General features: G+C 41.3%; 1 protein-coding gene across 5 annotated transcripts in view; it reads right to left on the bottom strand.

Moving 5' to 3' along the window:
* LOC124556796 (formin-binding protein 1-like) overlaps positions 1-19,704 on the bottom strand; it is a 358,048-nt gene that overhangs the window by 31,116 nt on the left and 307,228 nt on the right. For 4 of the 5 annotated variants that reach the window (XM_047130811.1, XM_047130808.1, XM_047130809.1 and 1 more), the window contains exon 8: positions 6,980-7,107. In XM_047130811.1, coding sequence (XP_046986767.1) covers positions 6,980-7,107 — 128 coding nt within the window. The remainder of the gene's footprint in view (positions 1-6,979; positions 7,108-19,704) is intronic. The other variant, XM_047130810.1, reaches the window with a different exon arrangement.

Raw genomic sequence — 19,704 nt, 5'->3', positions numbered from 1 at the left:
TGATGAAAGGATATATAGAATTATGGAGTCTGAAGCCCAAAGGAGAGGAGGTAGATCACAAAAAAAGAAAGACTGGGGAGAAAGTTCAGGAGAGAGGATGGGGGGGGGGGGGGGGGGGAGTAGGTGCAGGAGAGAGGATGGGGGAGGAGTAGGTGCAGGAGAGAGGATGGGGGGGGGGGGAGGGAGAAGGTGCAGGGAGATGAGGGGGGAAGGGAGAAGGTGCAGTGCAGGAGAGAGGATGGGGGGGGGGGAGAATGTGCGGTGCAGGAGAGAGGATGGGGGGGCGGGGGGAAGGGAGAATGTGCAGTGCAGGAGAGAGGATGGGGGAAGGAAGAACGTGCAGGGAGAGGAGGGGGGAAGGGAGAATGTGCAGTGCAGGAGAGAGGATGGGGGAAGGAAGAACGTGCAGGGAGAGGAGGGGGGAAGGGAGAATGTGCAGTGCAGGAGAGAGGATGGGGGAAGGAAGAACGTGCAGGGAGAGGAGGGGGGAAGGGAGAATGTGCAGTGCAGGAGAGAGGATGGGGGAAGGAAGAACGTGCAGGGAGAGGAGGGGGGGAAGGAAGAACGTGCAGGGAGAGGAGGGGGGAAGGGAGAAGATGCAGGAGAGGGGGGGGGGGGGGGGGGGAAGGAAGAAGCAGCTGCAGGAGAGATGGGGGGAGATGCTGCAGGAGAGAGGGGGGAGAAGCTGCAGGAGAGATTGGGGGGTGGGGGGAAGCTGCAGGTGAGAGGCGGGTGGGGGGGGGGGGGAGAAGCTGCAGGAGAGAAGACTGATGAAGATGCAGGAGAGGGATTGTATTGGATTGATGGTGTTAAAAGGATCAAATTTAAAGGTCATCAGTCCCTCCATCCTATGTGGGGCAAGCTGGGAAGTTTCCTCAGAGAGGAAGAACACAGAAGACAAATCCTGATGAACCTGATTGTAACAAAGAATCAATAAAACTACAAAACAGAAGCAAGAAGAAATGAGAGTGGGTAAGAGGGTACAGGTGGGAGAGTTGCTCCACCCAGAAAGCAACTGGGCAACCCAGGGAAATGTATGAGGTGGGAGAGACACCCTCTGCATATGACCAGTATGTTCTTACTCTCCATTACCACAAGAAAACTAGCAACACAAACAAGTTGATAAAATCTCAGGAAAGAGAACACCGACAACATGAAAGTAAACCAATGACAGATATAAAGAATAAGAAGAATTAAAAAGTTGGAAAGGGCAGCAATTGATCCACAGTCAGAGCGGCTTACAAGGCCAGTATGCCCTCCTTCACAGAGAGGAATAGAAACCCAACTTCCCAAGTAAAACTTAAAAGCAGGTAACACACTTTTATGTCATCCACTAGTGCCAGAGGCAGCAGGTTAGCAAATTTAAGGTTTCATCACAAGGTGGCCAAATTGTGGCAGTCCAGTAGGGTGTTGGCCACTGTCAAACAGGCAACACACCAACACTGGGGTGGATCCTTACGTCATAGGATGTGGTCCTGTGTCAGGCAAGTGTGGCCAATGTGAAGAGAACGGTAGATTCCCTGTGAAAAACACAAAAGGAAGACTGTGACATGGTCATGGACCCTTCATTGCTCGTAGTGTGTTTGGAGAAACCAGGACACAGCAATTAGTGTTCAGACCTTCAACAATTGAAGGCATAGAGTCCAATGAAGATTCAGTTCCAGTACACCTATCTCCTAAGTCAGCATTCTGGTAGCCAACTTGACAAACTGGTCAGCATAATAGTTCCCTAGCATCCCAACATGACATGGGGGTCCAGACGAAGACAACCAACCAATGAAGGTCAATAAGGAGATCCTTGATATTTACAACCAATGAGTGTCAAGGGTAGCACCGGTGCAAGAACAAACATGACTGAGGGCTCGAGCAATGGGCATCAGTACTGAAGAGAATACACTGTATCCATTCAGCAGGGAGTGTATTCACTGCTGCTTGCACATGTGTAAGAAAACCAGTTCGTCTATCGGCCACAGAGCTGTACCACTTTTGATCCTGGAAATGCACCAAGGACAGCCAGGAACAGGCAACAAAAAACTTTGGACCAAAAGACTCTGATGACAAGTCTAAACACATCCGAGGACATTGTACACAAATGGTGGCATAAGCGGGTGCTCCCTGACAAGAGGTGACAGTGGGGAAAGTTGGAGTTCAGAGCACAGACAATGTATGTGAACTGCAATCATGACCACAGCCCCTGGTATTTGTTGTGAGAGGTGGACCTCCCTACCAGAAAAAAGAACACGTTAGTTTGGATGCTCAGGAGAGGGGGAGGGGGGGGGGGGGGCAGCGGATGATTATAGCATAGCTGAGCAGTAGTTGCTGGTGCCTGATCTGTAGTGGAGGGACACCAGCTTTGCCAGTAGGCTGTCCACAGGGCTGGTCTCAAAGGCCCCTTCACAAGTCATACCCCACAATGGTGTACCACATCCAACATCTGCACTGCTGAAGGTGATGTTGAGCCCTGGGATACACTCCCATAATCAAGATAGGACTGGATCAGAGCTTTGGAAAGCCGCAAAACTCTAGAGTTGTCTGCACCCCATCTGATGTTATGGAGACAGCAAAGAATATTAAGGTGTGACCAGCATGTTCACACCTTAACAACAACAACAACCAGGCTTTGAAGGCAAGTACCAAAAAGCAATAAAACTCCACCATATAAAGCAATTGGTCATCAAGATACAGATCTGGTAGTGGATGGGCAGTACGATGGTGACAAAACTGCAAGATGCATGTCTTGGTGGCTAAGAACCGGAATCCATGGGTGAGAGAGCAGGACTGCACCTGCCGTATGGTACCCTACAGCCAAAATTCAGAAACACCCACACTGGAGGAGCAATAGCAAATGCAGACATTGTCTGCATACAGAGAGGGTGACACTGTAGACTCCACAGCTGCAGCTAGACCATTGCTAGCCACTAGAAATGGAGCACACTCAGTAAGGAGCCCTGCAGTAGGGTAATGAGGACTTGATGGAGCCATATGGTGTCACAAGCCTTTTGTAAGTCAAAGAAGTCATCTATAAGCTGGTCATGCCAGGCAAAAGCTGACCAGATAGCAGACTCCATGCAGACCAAATTGTCAGCAGTAGAACAGCCTTGATGAAAATCACCTTGGGATAGAGACAAAAGAACCCTGAGAGTCAAGGTACCAACGCAGCTGCCAGCTCACCATACATTCGAGTAACTTGCACATAATGTTAGTGAGACTTATTGGGTAATAACTTTCCATCACTAGGGGGTGTTTACCCTGTTTCTGTACCAGGATAATTACGCTTTCCAGCTACTGAGATGGGAACTCTCCTTCATTCCACATACAGCTGAAAATGACAAAGACGAGACATTGGCAGTCCAAAGATAGGTGTCCAATCATTTGGCTGTAGATGCAGACTGGGCTTGGAGCAGTGTTATGGCAAAGGGCTACGGCAAATAACTACTCACTAAGCAGAACATTCTAGGTGATGTGTACTGAAAGATAAATGAATTCACTCCACCCACTGTTTGAGGACATGAAATGCAACCTGATAATTCTCAGCTGCAAAGGCTTGAGCACAATGCAGAGCAAATTGTTTGGTGGCAGCATCTGGGTCAGTGTGGCCAACATCATTCATGAAGACACCTGTGGGGGACTGGTGTCCATAGAGGCACTGCCCAAACTGCAAAGGAGGGGTATGCGGTCCGGCAGTATTAACACACCATTCCCAGCATTCTTGTTTCTGTTGTTTTATTAGGTGGTGATCACAGGCAGGGAGCCACTTAGAGGCAAGAAGGTGCTCCATCAATGGATGTCACTTATGGCACTGGAGAGCCCACCTGTGTGTGTGTGTGTGTGTGTGTGTGTGTGTGTGTGAACGGTGGGAGGGAGGGTGGGCAGGGGAATCTCGAGCTACAGGTGCCACCATGAACTCCATCTCGGGTACAGAGACTGAACATGCATGGTCCACTGGCTTGGGAACCCGTGGATCCTCCTCCATCTTGGAGGTGGTCTTTTTGTCCCTCCTGTCCTTTAATGGTTTCAATGTTTACGAGGACTTGTCTGCCCTATTTTCAGGAACAAAGGAGGAATGCAAAGCCCTACAACCTGCAACCTGTGGCCCCTTCAGCCACTGGCTGGTATCCAGCTGCATATCAGCAGAATCCTGGAAGGGGAACTTCCCAATCAGTCCTTTCTCGGTGACACACACCAGAGGAGGGTGTTGCTTCTCTAGCTGGGAGTTGGGGGATCAACGTCCCCGGTGGGTGGGCCTCTCAAATTTGGGATGTGAGAAACAGTAGAAGGTGGAGCCCTAACCACCAGGGGAGTGGGTGTAGACGACTAGCCCCTAGGGGCCCTATATAGAGGACACAAGGGCACCTGTGCTAGAAAGGACATCTTTGTAGCCATAGGAATCACCATCATCATACGTAAAGTATGCAAGCAAAGAAACACTTCTTCTTGGTCTCCTGATACTCAAGACAACCAAGAGTCTTGTATTCTTGAGTTTTATTTTCTCAATCGAGGACAGTGTAGTTTGGTGAGGAGGGAAAAGGCACTCCATGGAGTTGACACAGATGGGGCAGCAGTACAAGGAGCATTCATGTGCAACTGATGCCTACAATCCCTACAGATAGGGCTGTGTGCTACATTCCAAAGATGTGCTGAAATCTCGTGCATTTGAACCACTGCATGGGAGGGGAAACATACAGTTTCACATCTCATTGATACATCATTATCTTAGCCTATTCACGCAGCAACTCACCTCCAAAGGCCAAGATCATGGCCTCAGTATCAATCCTATTGTGTATTGGTCCCCACGGGACACCATGGAGAACATGCATGCCCCGTCACTCCAAACTGGCACATAACTCATCATCAGTCTGTAAAAGGGAGTCTCAGTGGAAGATGACGTCCTGTACCATACTGAGACTGTTCCGGGGGGAGGGGGCATGATAGCTACAAGAACATCACGAAGCTTGTCACAGATGAACAGTGTCCGCAACTGAGCAGAGGTGCCATTTTAATCACAACTGAACCACTTCTCATTTTCAGAATTGCTGCTGATTCACTAAACCTGTCCTCAACAACAAAGAAAAATGGCTTTGTGGCCAAAAAGGAATCCCCACTGGTTGTACACCAAACTAAGTATTGTGGGGAGTATTTCTCCCCTAGTCTCTCAGCCCTACATTCCCCACCACAGCATAGCCAGTGAAGGAAACATTGCAGGATCATACCTCCCCACACTGTAATAGTTCTTTCCCTCAGAAGAAACTGCTGGGGCCTTGCAGCCACCAGCAGGAGAAAGTTTGAGCTGCTTCATTTGCGAGTCATCTGCCTTGGTACCACCCACTCCGAATGCGAACGCTCCACACAGGTGCCGAGGCAACACCACCCTGGCCAATTAGCCATTGCCCAGAGTCCCCACGCCCCAGCCAGGACAGGCACATGCATCGAGTTTCCAGCTTGGAAACTAATAGTGCGATCCCTGCATGGTCAAGGGGCTATCGCCATGCAGGTACTTTATGACCACCCCACAACTGGAAGGCTACAGTGTTAAGTATTAGATGTATTATTTTTGGCAGAAAGGAGGGGTACAAAGACAGAAAGGCACAAAAGGTGGAATGTACACCATGTTGGGCAACCTTCCGCACATGATTTACACTTCCATAAAATTTGGAATAGGAATGGTAGGTCAAACCCAACAATGGGGACCACGTAGTGAAGGATGAAAAACTGAATGAAGTACAGGAAGGGAGAAAAAAATAGTGTCCAAAATCATAAAGCAAATCCAAGCATGATCAGCACCAAGAAGACCACCCAATGGAAAAGCAAAGGGAAAAAAAGAACAGTAGAAGGACAGACTTGCAGCATGGAAAGAGAAGTAGCACTGCAAGGATTGTAGTCCCGTGGTGGCCAAGAACTTACTTCTAAAACAGATGTTGGCCTCCCGGGGGTGCAGCAGAGGGGAAAAGGTGCAGAAGATTGGAAAAAGGGACAGAGGGAAAAGGGCAGACACTATCACAAATTGACCCAAAAAGGACTGTGGAATGCAGAAGCATAAGATACTCCATCCCTGAATTTTCCCTTCTCCTTTGAGATGGTTCTGTGGCTACTGGAGTTATCTTCTATCACCCTCCTGGTAATCCTTGTCATGTAATCCCCATGAGCAAATAAATCAATATGGGTTTTTTTTTTTTTTTTTAAACCTGAGCACCAATGTATTAACTACTAGCCCACAGCACTTTCCAATACTTGAGTGTGCCTCTGAGGAGGTGTACAATTTATTAGTTGCAGCGAACAATTTACTCTAATTACAAGTAGTAATATGGTGATCAGTCTGTAATTACACAGTGATTTTAGACAATGATTCTTGGGCACAGATGAAATTAAGCTTTGTTTCTGCTCAGTGGAATGTGTAATACTATTAAGAGAGACTGAAACTGTCTGCAACAAGTGAATAAAAATTTGTGAGGTATTTTAAATCATGCCTTTGCTCACTCATTCATTACCCACTGCAACCGAAGAAATTTTCATGACGGATTATGGATTTCCATATTATGTATGTAGAACAACTTTTTAACAAAAAGCACAAGCATTGTGGGAGAACTAGGTTGTAGTTGTGATTGCTGATAATTTTACAGCTGATTTGTTACATCAAAAAATGCTTAGTTATCTGTGGAGGCTCTAAAACAGTGTCAAAGTTTCTTTTCTTATATGATGAGCGTACTAAGAACAGCAGAGAACAGGCTTAAGGCCTAATTGTTAAGCAGAAACTGACTGTTTAACACAAGATACTCTTGTGTTTAGGCAATGCAAGACACCATTTCTTTTATCCCGTTATTCACGTATCAAAATAAAAATATTTGTCACCACAAAGTAGGTAAGATAATCTTGGCCTGAATATCATTAACCCACTATACTGAAGTAAACTGTTATGTTTAAACATCTTTTGAAGAGGACATAATTGATATTATGATTTTTGTGATTTATTCATTTTCGCTACCTTGCAGCTGTTTCTTGCTGAATTTTTGCTGTTATCTCTTCCACCCTTTGCTGTAGTTTCTTTTTCCTTTGATTTGGTGGCAGATCACTGTAATCCTCCTTATTGTCAGCATTTGCAGAGAAATTGTTCTGTGGAGAGATCAGATAAATTGAGTTCATTATGTACTACATATAAGAACTAATGCGAATGATATTATTTACTTAAATTATAATGTTGGCAACCCCACCAAAAATAATTACAATTGCATTTTTATCATATTATTTAACCAATTTGCATTTTTGGTGACTAAGCTAATATCACAAATAAAATTTTGTTGTCAGAAATGGTTAATCTGTGAAGTCATTATGTAATTAGCAGTTATTTACTTACACTATCATGAATATACAGGGTGGTGTTTTAGTGATTTCTTAGTTCAGGTAGTGAATGGCATTTCCTACTGTCTTCACCTATGCAGACATTTCCTCTATTTAGCATCTTCAACAACTATCCATGATGATAAGAATGCATCTCAGTATTTTTATGTATGCAAACCATTTTTGTCATGGACAGAAACAAATAATACTGGATATAAAATATGGCAGTGTCACAATCTTTCAACGTATGAGACACACAATGTGATAATTTGATTTGACTGCACTAACTTCCCACTACCTCTAAAACGTCACACTTGCTTCACTGTTTATGGTTTATTTTTCCGCTGTGGAAAAGAAGAACAAAATATTGTCCAAACAACTTAACGATATCTCCATTATGACACTCTACACAGGAAAATTGTTGACTTCCTCGAATCATATGCCACACTCTTATGAAAGCTTCAAATGCATTCTATAGCTAAGAGTATGTTGAACTGAGCATTTACTAACAGATTCACACTTATTTGGTTTCCTGAAATTCTCTCCGAGATCAGTGTTTGTGGAGTTCAGGGGTAAATGGTTAAAATCACAGACAGAAAAAGTTGAGACTGTACTATGTTTCCCCACTAGTTTTTGAAGCAGTCCATTACTGCTATGGCACAAACAGTCAGTGCAAAGGAAGTATGGCTGTACACAATACAATGAGTAATCAGGGAAGTACGATATGTTTAAATACCCTGGAAATACCATTATATGGCTGCCAGTTTGAACAGTACGTTGCAAGGGTTGTTATTCAGGATACAAATCATATGCATTTAGTCATGAGCTAAGTGTGAGTGATGTTTGTAAAGAAAGAGAAGCTAAACACAACTCACACAAGAATGAGAAAGAAATACAATTTCCGAACGAATAAAACATTATGGCAGTACCTGACATTCACTGCAAGGTTTATGAGAAAGAAGTGAGAAACTCTTTGTTTAATCGATGGGTACAAATGTTTCACTGAGGATGTGGTAACGTTAACAGTTAATGATATCACAGGAACCGTCAACGGTGTCTAATACATTAAGTCCTCGCCACACATTTTCCAGACAACATTCACTGGAAATGACACTTGGATAAGTAGTAAACCACAGAAACAAAATTCCCAGCCAGTGAGGGGAAGCTCTTGGTATCATGACAGAAGATGAAGCTAATATAATAAAGAAGACTGTGTGCATAGCATTTGGGGAAATGCCAGAGTCACTGTTACAGAAAATTCTACACAAAGGTAACATAACCAACATTTCTGTATCATGACAGTGCAAAACATTCAATGGATAATATGCAATAAAAGGCATGGGATGAATTCCAGTTTTTTAACTTTTCTGTTATTTATGGAGCCTATCACCAACCTTCCCCTTCCTCGCCAAAGTATCTTCCAAAATTAGTCTTAGATTTTAATTTCATTCCATCTTATTTCCTCCCCTCTAACAGACTCTTGACTCCATTGTCACCACTTTAAACCTTTTTCCTCTTCTCTCCACCACCTTCCTGAGTGATTCCCTCTCCCCATCTCCTTCTTCACTGTTTACCTCCTCAACCCACATATCTCTGGCTCTCTTCACACCAACTGTCTTGTTTTCTCCATCACTAACAAACTGCTTGCACACATTGTTATTTGCTTTTTCCTCCCTCCTGCATAATTTTCATTTTCTCATTCCAAAACTGGAATTTTAATGTTGAATAATCAGGATCTCTGCTGGATGATTGCATTGTTCTTGCACGATATTTTGATGGCGTAATTTGCTGTCTTCTTCAGGCACTACCCTACAGAAGAAAGTGAGTTATGCCATCGAAATATCATGCGAGAACGATTCGAACATCCAGCAGAGATCCCGAATTACATCAGAATTTTCATATTTTCTTACTCTTTTGTCCAGCTTTGGCAAACATCAACCTCCTCCTCCTCCTCCTCCTCCTCTGCAGTCCCTAGTGCTCTTTACCACATACCTCTACATCTTGTATTGTTTACAACAGTTGTAATGCAGTCACAGAAGAGTTCTTTTTAGATTCTTCCTACATGATTCAGTTATGAAAGTAAGACGTTGTACGTTATTTGAATTACTGCACATTATACACCCTTGATGTCTTACTGTCATTATCAGACCCTTTCCTCATGGTAAGTAAAACTAATCAGTATGTGAATCACTGTGTTATACACCCTTGATGTCTTACTGTCATTATCAGACCCTTTCCTCATGGTAACTAAAACTAATCAGTATGTGAATCACTGTAACCTCTCTTCTGTTATATTTTTGTCAATTCTTAATCGAAACCGTTTTCTTTGGGACAATCGGCCATTGGTAAGGGAAGGTTAGCAGAGAGAAGGTGCTTAGTAAGAAACCTGATCTAGCTGCCTAAAACAAAAATGCCTATTTTTCTTTGCAAATATTAAATTTCTTAATTTTTAGGTGAAAAAGATTGCTTTGAAATGATACCAGTTCATATCATTTAGTTTTCCCAGATTCTCAGTTAAAAATACACTTTTTCTTGGGTGAAGCTACACTCTTTCTCCAGATGAAAATACACTATACCACTGGGGAAAGTACATTTTTTTCTGTGTTAAGTGACAATATAATTTCCCATGGAGCTGTGAAACTTAACTATCCTTTGATTGGTGAAGATTTTATACATCAGCATACAACTTCCTGGTACTTTAGGAAATGAAACCAAGCAAAAAACAATGTGTTTTGGAAAGATCTTTGATGCATGGCAACATTTACACTGTGTATTTTTGTATTACGAAAGTACATACAAATTCCACCAACTACAGCACAGTAGCTTCCAAAGCACTGAAACCGAGATTATGACAGTGTCTGTCAGCCAATCATAGCTCATGTGACAATCTCTAGCCAATGACAGCAGATGTTCAGAGCATAGGACTCATTATGTACACAGCAAATATCAACATCTTTGTTAAGTAGAGTGAACATCCAAATATGAAAGTTAATGGTTTAAATTAATATATTGTTATTATCTTGTTTATGTTTTATTCTGCAGTATTATTTGGGCTAAAGTAAAATTCTTCATTAGAGTATAAGTTGTTACCAGTCAAAATTACAAAAATTTAACTGAAAACTAAAACAAAGGAAAATTCCAAGAGTTCTAAGATACTCCAGGAGTTCTAAGATACTCCAGGAGTCCTAAAAAAAAAATTCCAAGTTTTTCTCAGATTTCCCAGCTGTCCCCGGGCATATACACCCTGCAAACTAGGTTCGAGCTCTGGTCAATCTGAGGACTTTTATCTGTCAATTGGCTCAGTTATGCCAATGTTTTTGTGCCGTGAAAAATGCAGAGTTGCACCATGTTTCAGAATCCTCATTAAACTGTATGTCTGTCTATAAATTGCTGGGTAAGTCAGTTCAAAAATGAGAGGAAGGCAACTCCTTACCACCTCTAATAGGACCCTGTCCAGAAAAGCATTTCTATGTTGAAATCAACCTTCAGGTTGATGACAGCTTTACTTTAAGCAAAACATTTACTAACAATGGCTAGATCCAACCATGCTCATATTAGCAGTTAAATTTAGTTCCACTTTCACAATGAAGTTTGCCACTGCACTATTGCTTTTCCAAATTCAATGGTCACACAACAATAGTTGATGGCAGCTTTAATAATTATTCAAACAACAATGTGCTCACCAATGGATGTTACTGACTGATGATACTGATTTATCTATTCATTTTGTGTGGAATTACACACACACACCCCACAAATAAACCAATTGCCCTATTATTTAAAAGAAAATTTTCAAACACAAATTTTATCAACATTTTCAGACTGTTCATATATTCTGGGTACAATTCAACTGCATTCCACTCAGAAACTGAACAGCAACTGCCCTTGTCTCATGTAAAGGGGCATGAATGGTAGCACTTTAGCATTGTTGAATGAAACAGAAAGACAATGCCTCCTGCTGCAAAAGGTGCACTAAGCTCCGAATGTTCAAGAGAACCAACAATACTTAAGGTGCATGGCTGACTATCTGTAAGTTGTACTCCTATTGACAGTAGACATATACCGAGACACTTCAGTTTTGTAATTAAAACTGCCTACATCATATTCAGTATCCAACTCCATAGCTTACAATTTCAGATACAGTAGAAAAATTACAAGAACATCCATCAGCTAAAGATATAAATAATACTACTAGAGTTACGCCATGCTGGAAATTATATAGACACAAAGTTTCAGAGTGTTCAAGCAATTGCAGTTTGCAATGTGATAGCATGAATGTGTCAACTGAAGTAAAAGGAAACAAAAAACAAAGGAAATTCTTGCCCCCATGAGTGTATTTACATTTTAAAATGGGATACTTTAGCATTTAATTTCCAAAGAGCATAGGTGTATGGTAAACAGCAGAAATACATCAACCAGTGAGAAAGACTCGCATCCAAAATGCAGATCATAAAGAGTGAAGAAGTAATAACACTAATTAGAAATGATATTTATTTGTTCCTTGACAGCACACTTTTATAATACTTCGGAAAAAAAAAAAAAAAAAACTTTATAATGTCACAAACGTCCAATTACTGGCAGCAATTCTGTATATTAAAATCAATCAAAAGTACATTTTAGTTAGTACCAGTAAACATGCAGCTGTTAAAACATAAAAAGCAAATAGTTCTATTCTTTAGATAAATTACTACACCATGAGAGAAATAATTAACAAAAGGTCGTAGTGAACTGAAAATAATGTAACATTTACTAGGCTGACTTTTTAGTTTTGCACACAGTTTGAATTGGCTAGGATGCTTCCCACATGTCCTAGTTAGTAGAAGTTTCTTTGACAATGCAAACTTCATTAGAAAATCAAGTTTCCTTTTCACAAAGGTGTGTATTAATCACTTACATTATAATGAAATTTTCAAAATACTTGTAAAAATGTAACACTATTTGTACTTACTCACATGTTTTCAATAAGTATGTAGACTGAGACTAAGAAATGACACCATGTGAAGTATTGTTGCAAATTAATTGCATTTTCCATTTGTGTACTTTGGGAAATAATACTACGCAAAAAAAAGTTACCAATACAGCACAAGTGGTATGTGTTGCCCTGCTTTTATAAGCATGGTCTTTTTATTACAGTTCTTTACTGAAATCTAGTATAAACAATATAAAAAGTGATTTCTATGTGGGCCAGATCTTGCTCTTATCTTCAAAATAAGTTGGTAGAATCACCAAGAATTGAGAAAACTCTCATGCAACTATCCCACACCTAGTGAGAAGTATGCTCATGACATTGCTTATGAAGTCATTCCGAATCACTGTTCACAATGTGCAGTGAAATTATGAGCTGTCACAGTATCTACAACACTGTGCTACAATGAAAATCATAACTGATTAAGTGGAAAAAGTATACTATTGACAGCACAGAATTTGCGCATTTGTAAATGAATTCAAAACTCTTCTAATCTACAAAGCACAAAGGCCAAATCCTAAATCCTAACAATGTGGGCAGGGTGCAACGATATGTCACCATCTTCATTTTGAATTTCTCTCTCCAAGAAAACGACAGAAATACACTCCTGGAAATGGAAAAAAGAACACATTGACACCTGTGTGTCAGACCCACCATACTTGCTCCGGACAATGCGAGAGGGCTGTACAAGCAATGATCACACGCACGGCACAGCGGACACACCAGGAACCGCGGTGTTGGCCGTCGAATGGCGCTAGCTGCGCAGCATTTGTGCACCGCTGCCGTCAGTGTCAGCCAGTTTGCCGTGGCATACGGAGCTCCATCGCAGTCTTTAACACTGGTAGCATGCCGCGACAGCGTGGACGTGAACCGTATGTGCAGTTGACAGACTTTGAGCGAGGGCGTATAGTGGGCATGCGGGAGGCCGGGTGGACGTACCGCCGAATTGCTCAACACGTGGGGCGTGAGGTCTCCACAGTACATCGATGTTGTCGCCAGTGGTCGGCGGAAGGTGCACGTGCCCGTCGACCTGGGACCGGACCGCAGCGAAGCACGGATGCACGCCAAGACCGTAGGATCCTACGCAGTGCCGTAGGGGACCGCACTGCCACTTCCCAGCAAATTAGGGACACTGTTGCTCCTGGGGTATCGGCGAGGACCATTCGCAACCGTCTCCATGAAGCTGGGCTACGGTCCCGCACACCGTTAGGCCGTCTTCCGCTCACGCCCCAACATCGTGCAGCCCGCCTCCAGTGGTGTCGCGACAGGCGTGAATGGAGGGACGAATGGAGACGTGTCGTCTTCAGCGATGAGAGTCGCTTCTGCCTTGGTGCCAATGATGGTTGTATGCCTGTTTGGCGACGTACAGGTGAGCGCCACAATCAGGACTGCATACGACTGAGGCACACAGGGCCAACACCCGGCATCATGGTGTGGGGAGCGATCTCCTACACTGGCCGTACACCACTGGTGATCGTCGAGGGGACACTGAATAGTGCACGGTACATCCAAACTGTCATCGAACCCATCGTTCTACCATTCCTAGACCGGCAAGGTAACTTGCTGTTCCAACAGGACAATGCACGTCCGCATGTATCCCGTGCCACCCAACGTGCTCTAAAAGGTGTAAGTCAACTACCCTGGCCAGCAAGATCTCCGGATCTGTTCCCCATTGAGCATGTTTGGGACTGGATGAAGCGTCGTCTCACGCGGTCTGCACGTCCAGCACGAACGCTGGTCCAACTGAGGCGCCAGGTGGAAATGGCATGGCAAGGCGTTCCACAGGACTACATCCAGCATCTCTACGATCGTCTCCATGGGAGAATAGCAGCCTGCATTGCTGCGAAAGGTGGATATACACTGTACTAGTGCCGACATTGTGCATGCTCTGTTGCCTGTGTCTATGTGCCTGTGGTTCTGTCAGTGTGATCATGTGATGTATCTGACCCCAGGAATGTGTCAATAAAGTTTCCCCTTCCTGGGACAATGAATTCACGGTGTTCTTATTTCAATTTCCAGGAGTGTATATCAGAGGGCACTTCCAGCAAATTGTTAATATTTAAAGTAAGTGAAAACCTTCTCTTGATTATGATCAGGGCTGATCTCGTAGATCTACATATTTACCTCAATTATTTGTGCTAAGGGAATATCATCACAAACACAATCTTTAACTCTGGATATTTACTAGTGACGCAGCTGAACTGCCATTTAATATTATGAATTGTTAAGCTCAACTGCTGTCTGCCTGAACGCCAAGTGGAACAGTATATAAAGAGACACTATGAGAGAAAGAGTTTGAATTTAGGGAGCATCACAAAATTTTAAACGATACTGGACAAACCTTTAAAATCTGAACATTTGTTTACTCCACTTGAAGGATGTCTGGAATACATTGTAATTTGCAGCTTATTTTAAGACTGACTGTAACCAGTCATTAAACAATGAACACCATGTGGCAATTACAGCTGGGGGTCATACACTATGTGATCAAAAGTACCCGGACACCTGGGTGAAAATGACTTACAAGATTATGGTGCCCTCCATAGGCAATGCTGGAATTCAGTATGGTGTTGGCCCACCCTTAGCCTTGATGAAAGCTTCCACTCTTGCAAGCATACATTCAATCATGTGCTGGGAGGTTTTTAGGGGAATGGCAGCCCATTCTTCATGGAGTGCTGCACTGATGAAAGGTATTGATGTCAGTCAGTGAGGCCTGGCACAAAGTCGGCATTCCAAAACATCCCAAAGGTTTTCTATATGATTCAGGTCAGAACTCTGTGCAGGCCAGTCCATTACAGGGATGTTATTGTTATGTAACCACTCTTCCACAGGCAGGCATTATGAACAGATGCTCGATCATGTTGAAAGATGCAATCGTCATCTCCGAATAGCTCTTCATCAATGGGAAGCCATCGTATCGCCACATTGTGTACCGTGATTTGTCACTCCACAAAAGGTTTTTTCACTGTTCAACCATCCACTGTTTATGCTCCTTACACCAAGCGAGGTGTCATTTGGCATTTACCGACGTGGTGAGTGGCATATGAGCAGCTGCTCAACCATGAAATCCGAGTTTTCTCACCTCCCACCTACCTGTCATATTACTCACAGTGGATCCTGATGCAGTTTGAAATTCCTGTATGATGGTCTGGATAGATGTCTACCTATTACACATTATGACCCTATTCAACTGTCAGCATCTCTGCCACTCAACAGACGAGGTAGCCTGTTCGCTTTTGTGCTGTATGTGTCCCTTCACGTTTCCACTTCACTATCACATCGGAAACAGTGGACCTAGGGATGTTTAGGAGTGTGGAAATCTCGCGTACAGATATATGACACCAGTGACATCCAATCACCTGACATGTTCAAAGACCATGAGTTCTGCGGAGCACCCCATTCTGCTCGCTCACAATGTCTAGTGACTACTGTGGTCACTGATATGGAGTACCTGACGGAACAATGCACGTAATATGAAAAACATAGGTTTTTGGGGGTGTCTGGATACTTTTGATCACATAGATTATGATAAATGAATGTACAAAAGCAATAGCATCTCCTACATTTTATGTATATACGTAGGCCTCCCTTAAGTCCATGCCACTGAAAAACTTATTTCCATTTCAAAAACGCAGACCATGAATTTATGCACAAGTACACAAACATGTAATGCACTTCATAGAGCAAGTATAAAACCATATTTTTTTTACAAGCATAGACTATAACATAACTAAGATGAAAAAGGTTAGTCAAACACAAAGCAAAAGTGTTGCCTGAAAAGCAAAAGAGGTTAGCAGACACAGCTGTTGTACATAATTATTCAAATGTCATTACTCTACAGTTAACAATCTTTTGAAATGTAACTGTCTTTAATATCTGATACCAGAAGTATATGAAAATGAAAATTATTTTATCACTGTACAACCACTGTCCACAAACAATAGACAAAATAAAATTAAGCACACAAAGCTCTGTGACACTACAATTAAACAAGACATCAAGCCAGCATGACAATATGATCCAAATTGTGCGCATCATTCGTCATGCTACGTACCAACATAATTTCAATGTATCTGAATAATTATATGCACAATAAAATGAAGTATTAAAGATATCCAATAGGCATTGTTCTACAGATACTCAATAACAAAATGTAAAGCTATGTTGTAGCAATTATTCCCATCTGGTTTTAAATTGTGCCATAGTTGTTTCACAGTTGACACAACAATGCCAATAGCAACCAAACAGGCAAAAAATTAAAAGGTCTTTCAAAATCTTACTATTTCCAACGCACCAGTAGTTTAAATAGTTAAATGTATTGCTGGTATCCCAAAATGCAACAGTATTTCTCTTAATTCACATTTTCAAAAAATAATTTACGTAGAAAGAACAGGACAAAATTGAAACCATTTTATCTAAATTTACGTAAACATCTTTGGTAAACAGCATCTCTTAATTTTGAAACAGGCGCCTTAGGCAGCAGAACTTATCGTGGCACTGTAGAACATGAAGTGTAAGATATTACTGCTGTTGTTCAAGCCATGTGTATTAGCTTCTTGCGGATGACTACACGATTATGGCAAATTAACAAATTGAGCACAAACGTGAGGGGAAGCCTACAAATCACTTCATACGAACCACAAGCTAACAACTTCACATATTAGCAAACCACAGAAGCATGCTGCAAACATCATGCCACAAGACATTCAGTACCAAGACACAGCACAGGAAAGTGTCACTGCCTCAATACTTACTGAAATGGCATGATGTCCAAGGCAACCAGTCACCAAAGAAAGAACATACAGGAAAGAAAAAGAAAAATAAACAAATTAATTAAAATTAAGTCTAATGTTCATGGAAAAATTACTTTCTTCTCATCATCTACAACTCTGATGAGAATGTGTGAAAAGAATGCCATGATACATGCAGCTAAAATGCTGCTTAGTTATCACAGATACACAATACTAGAAAAGACACCAAAGAAAACATTTCTCATAACAGATAATTCACATTATAGTGGTCTAAAATGAAATGATGCAGAAGAGTCCATACTACCAAAGTCATGGGTATTTCACAGTACTATATCCACTTAGTATTTCTGTCTATTTAAAACTGCCTAATATCATGCAGCATACTTCATCTGTCACACAGTTTTGAATCTACTTCTAGGCAGGTAAATGAATGCACACATTAATCCATGCATATGGTAATTATCAAAAACATGTCATGAATCTAATAGCAGAAACTAAAACCTACCTTGTGGTCTTTCTATGCTGTTTAACAAATATCTAAGGCACTAATCGAGGACACTAACCCCAAGCAAACTAAAATATCTTTATACAGCTCAGCATGATGGCAGCAACAAGTTGAAACAATTTCACATTGCACGTCTAGCCACAGATTGTGTATGAAATGTAAATTTGCACTAAATTTTTATTTTATTTTTTACTCGAATTCGATCAACATTCAACTTCAACAAAACAAACTTGTCACATAACCTTAAAAAATCCTTATTGATGTAACCAAATTTCTGTTACACCACTCATCTCAATCGCTTTGCAAACTGGGAGCTTAATTATAACATTATCCTGTTTTCCTTTACTACAATATTCATACTAATACATCTTACCCATTAAAAAAAAAATCATAAAAATAAGTCACCTTTTATCACAAACCTGAGAAACAACAACATGAACCATAAAACTAATACTGTCTATTTGATCTCAAATACCAAAACAATGAACAGTGCAATAGGATGCTTCTGCACCATAGCACACACTAAAAAAATTTAGATTAAGCAATGTTTTGCCAAACAACAATAATATTACGTTTGTCTGATGCTTTTGATAATCTGTCTCTCTCATGTTTATTGTGGAACTGTTTTCATAATCTGCTCTGTATAAGAAGATATTTTATTGTACTTAACCATGGTACATATCATAGTAAAGCTATGTCCTCAGACCCTGTTCTGATGCTGGAATGAAGATCCCTTATCCATATATTTAAAGCCTTTTGACAGATACATTTCATATTTTTCTTTATAATGTACTATAACTTTCATACCAGTATCAGGAAAGCATTTACAAATGACACTACACTCACAGCAAAATTCAAATGTGGGTTAAAATGAAAAGAATTTTTGTTGAAAGAAAGAACATCGAATAAAACATCTATTACATTAATCATACTGAACAACACTATCATTACAAGAAAACTGTTATTGCAAAGAGCATAATAGTTCTTTCTCCTAACTGACATGATGCATGAAAATATTACTTGCGGAAATAATTCTTGACGATTTGCACGTCAAATGAAGAGGAAGCACAAAACGTTCAACACTTAATTCAAGCACATGCTATGTAGACAATTTGTAGAAAATAAAAGAATGTTTCTGCAAATCTGTAACAACGAAATTCCAAATATACTTGATATACAGAGAGATTTCCAGGACAGACAGACAGACATTTACTAAACATTTTTGGTAATTAACAGTGCAACCAAAGCAACTGTATAAAGTGGAACAAATGAAATATGCATCCAGTAGCAGCATATATTTATGGTTTTGATAGCCAGGGAGCAGAAAAAGAAGTAGCAGGTGCAGAATAGCATTATTTGAATGAAGTAGCTGGAATATTACAAGAAAGCTTACTGGGAACTAGAGGAACAAAAAGGTGAAATACCAGTAAAGTAACTGACAAAATGGCTTACAGTTTTCATACACAACTTGAAACAGACAGGATTAAAGGATGTACCACGGGATATCTGCAACAGAGTTATGACGACACAAATGTCTTAGTTCATCCATATTACACTGGCAATGTAGCTAGTTAGGTAGCCCACTTAACTATGGACACTGTCCTTCAGGTGGGTTTCTTGTTTCTTTTTCCTTTTTTTACTTTTACCTTGAAAACTATACAAAAAACAGTGCACAGGGTGCCAACAACATTTTTGAAATTAAATTAGTTCTACAGGGATAAAAGGTAAACATTTTTCAGCAAACAACTCATATTCTGAAATAAGGAATCTACTATAATAAGACACATTTCATTGTTGTGCTTGTAACAGTGAACTTTTCACACAGTGACTTAGTTACGCAACACACAACAGAACCGTTTAGCGAACCAGACTCGGTTTGGCCTCTGTAATAAATTAATCAAGTGTTGAAGAGTGCATCTCCCACAGGACTAAAACAATTAAAAACGACAATGTATCTATGCGCTTGTCATTGCATAAGCTTTAGTCCATCAACTATGAGGATTTCTGCTTCCCTCAGTCAGCAATCTACACACAGGTAGTAATGCTATACACCCCCCCTCCCTCCCTCCCTCAACCCCCCCCCCCCCCCCCTCCCTGCTCTACACAATACAGCCACATATCAATAAATTTAAACACATTTCATAAACATG

Source organism: Schistocerca americana, chromosome X, assembly GCF_021461395.2.
Source record: "Schistocerca americana isolate TAMUIC-IGC-003095 chromosome X, iqSchAmer2.1, whole genome shotgun sequence".
Lineage (NCBI taxonomy): Eukaryota > Metazoa > Arthropoda > Insecta > Orthoptera > Acrididae > Schistocerca > Schistocerca americana.
This window is presented reverse-complemented; position numbering and strand designations above follow the sequence as displayed.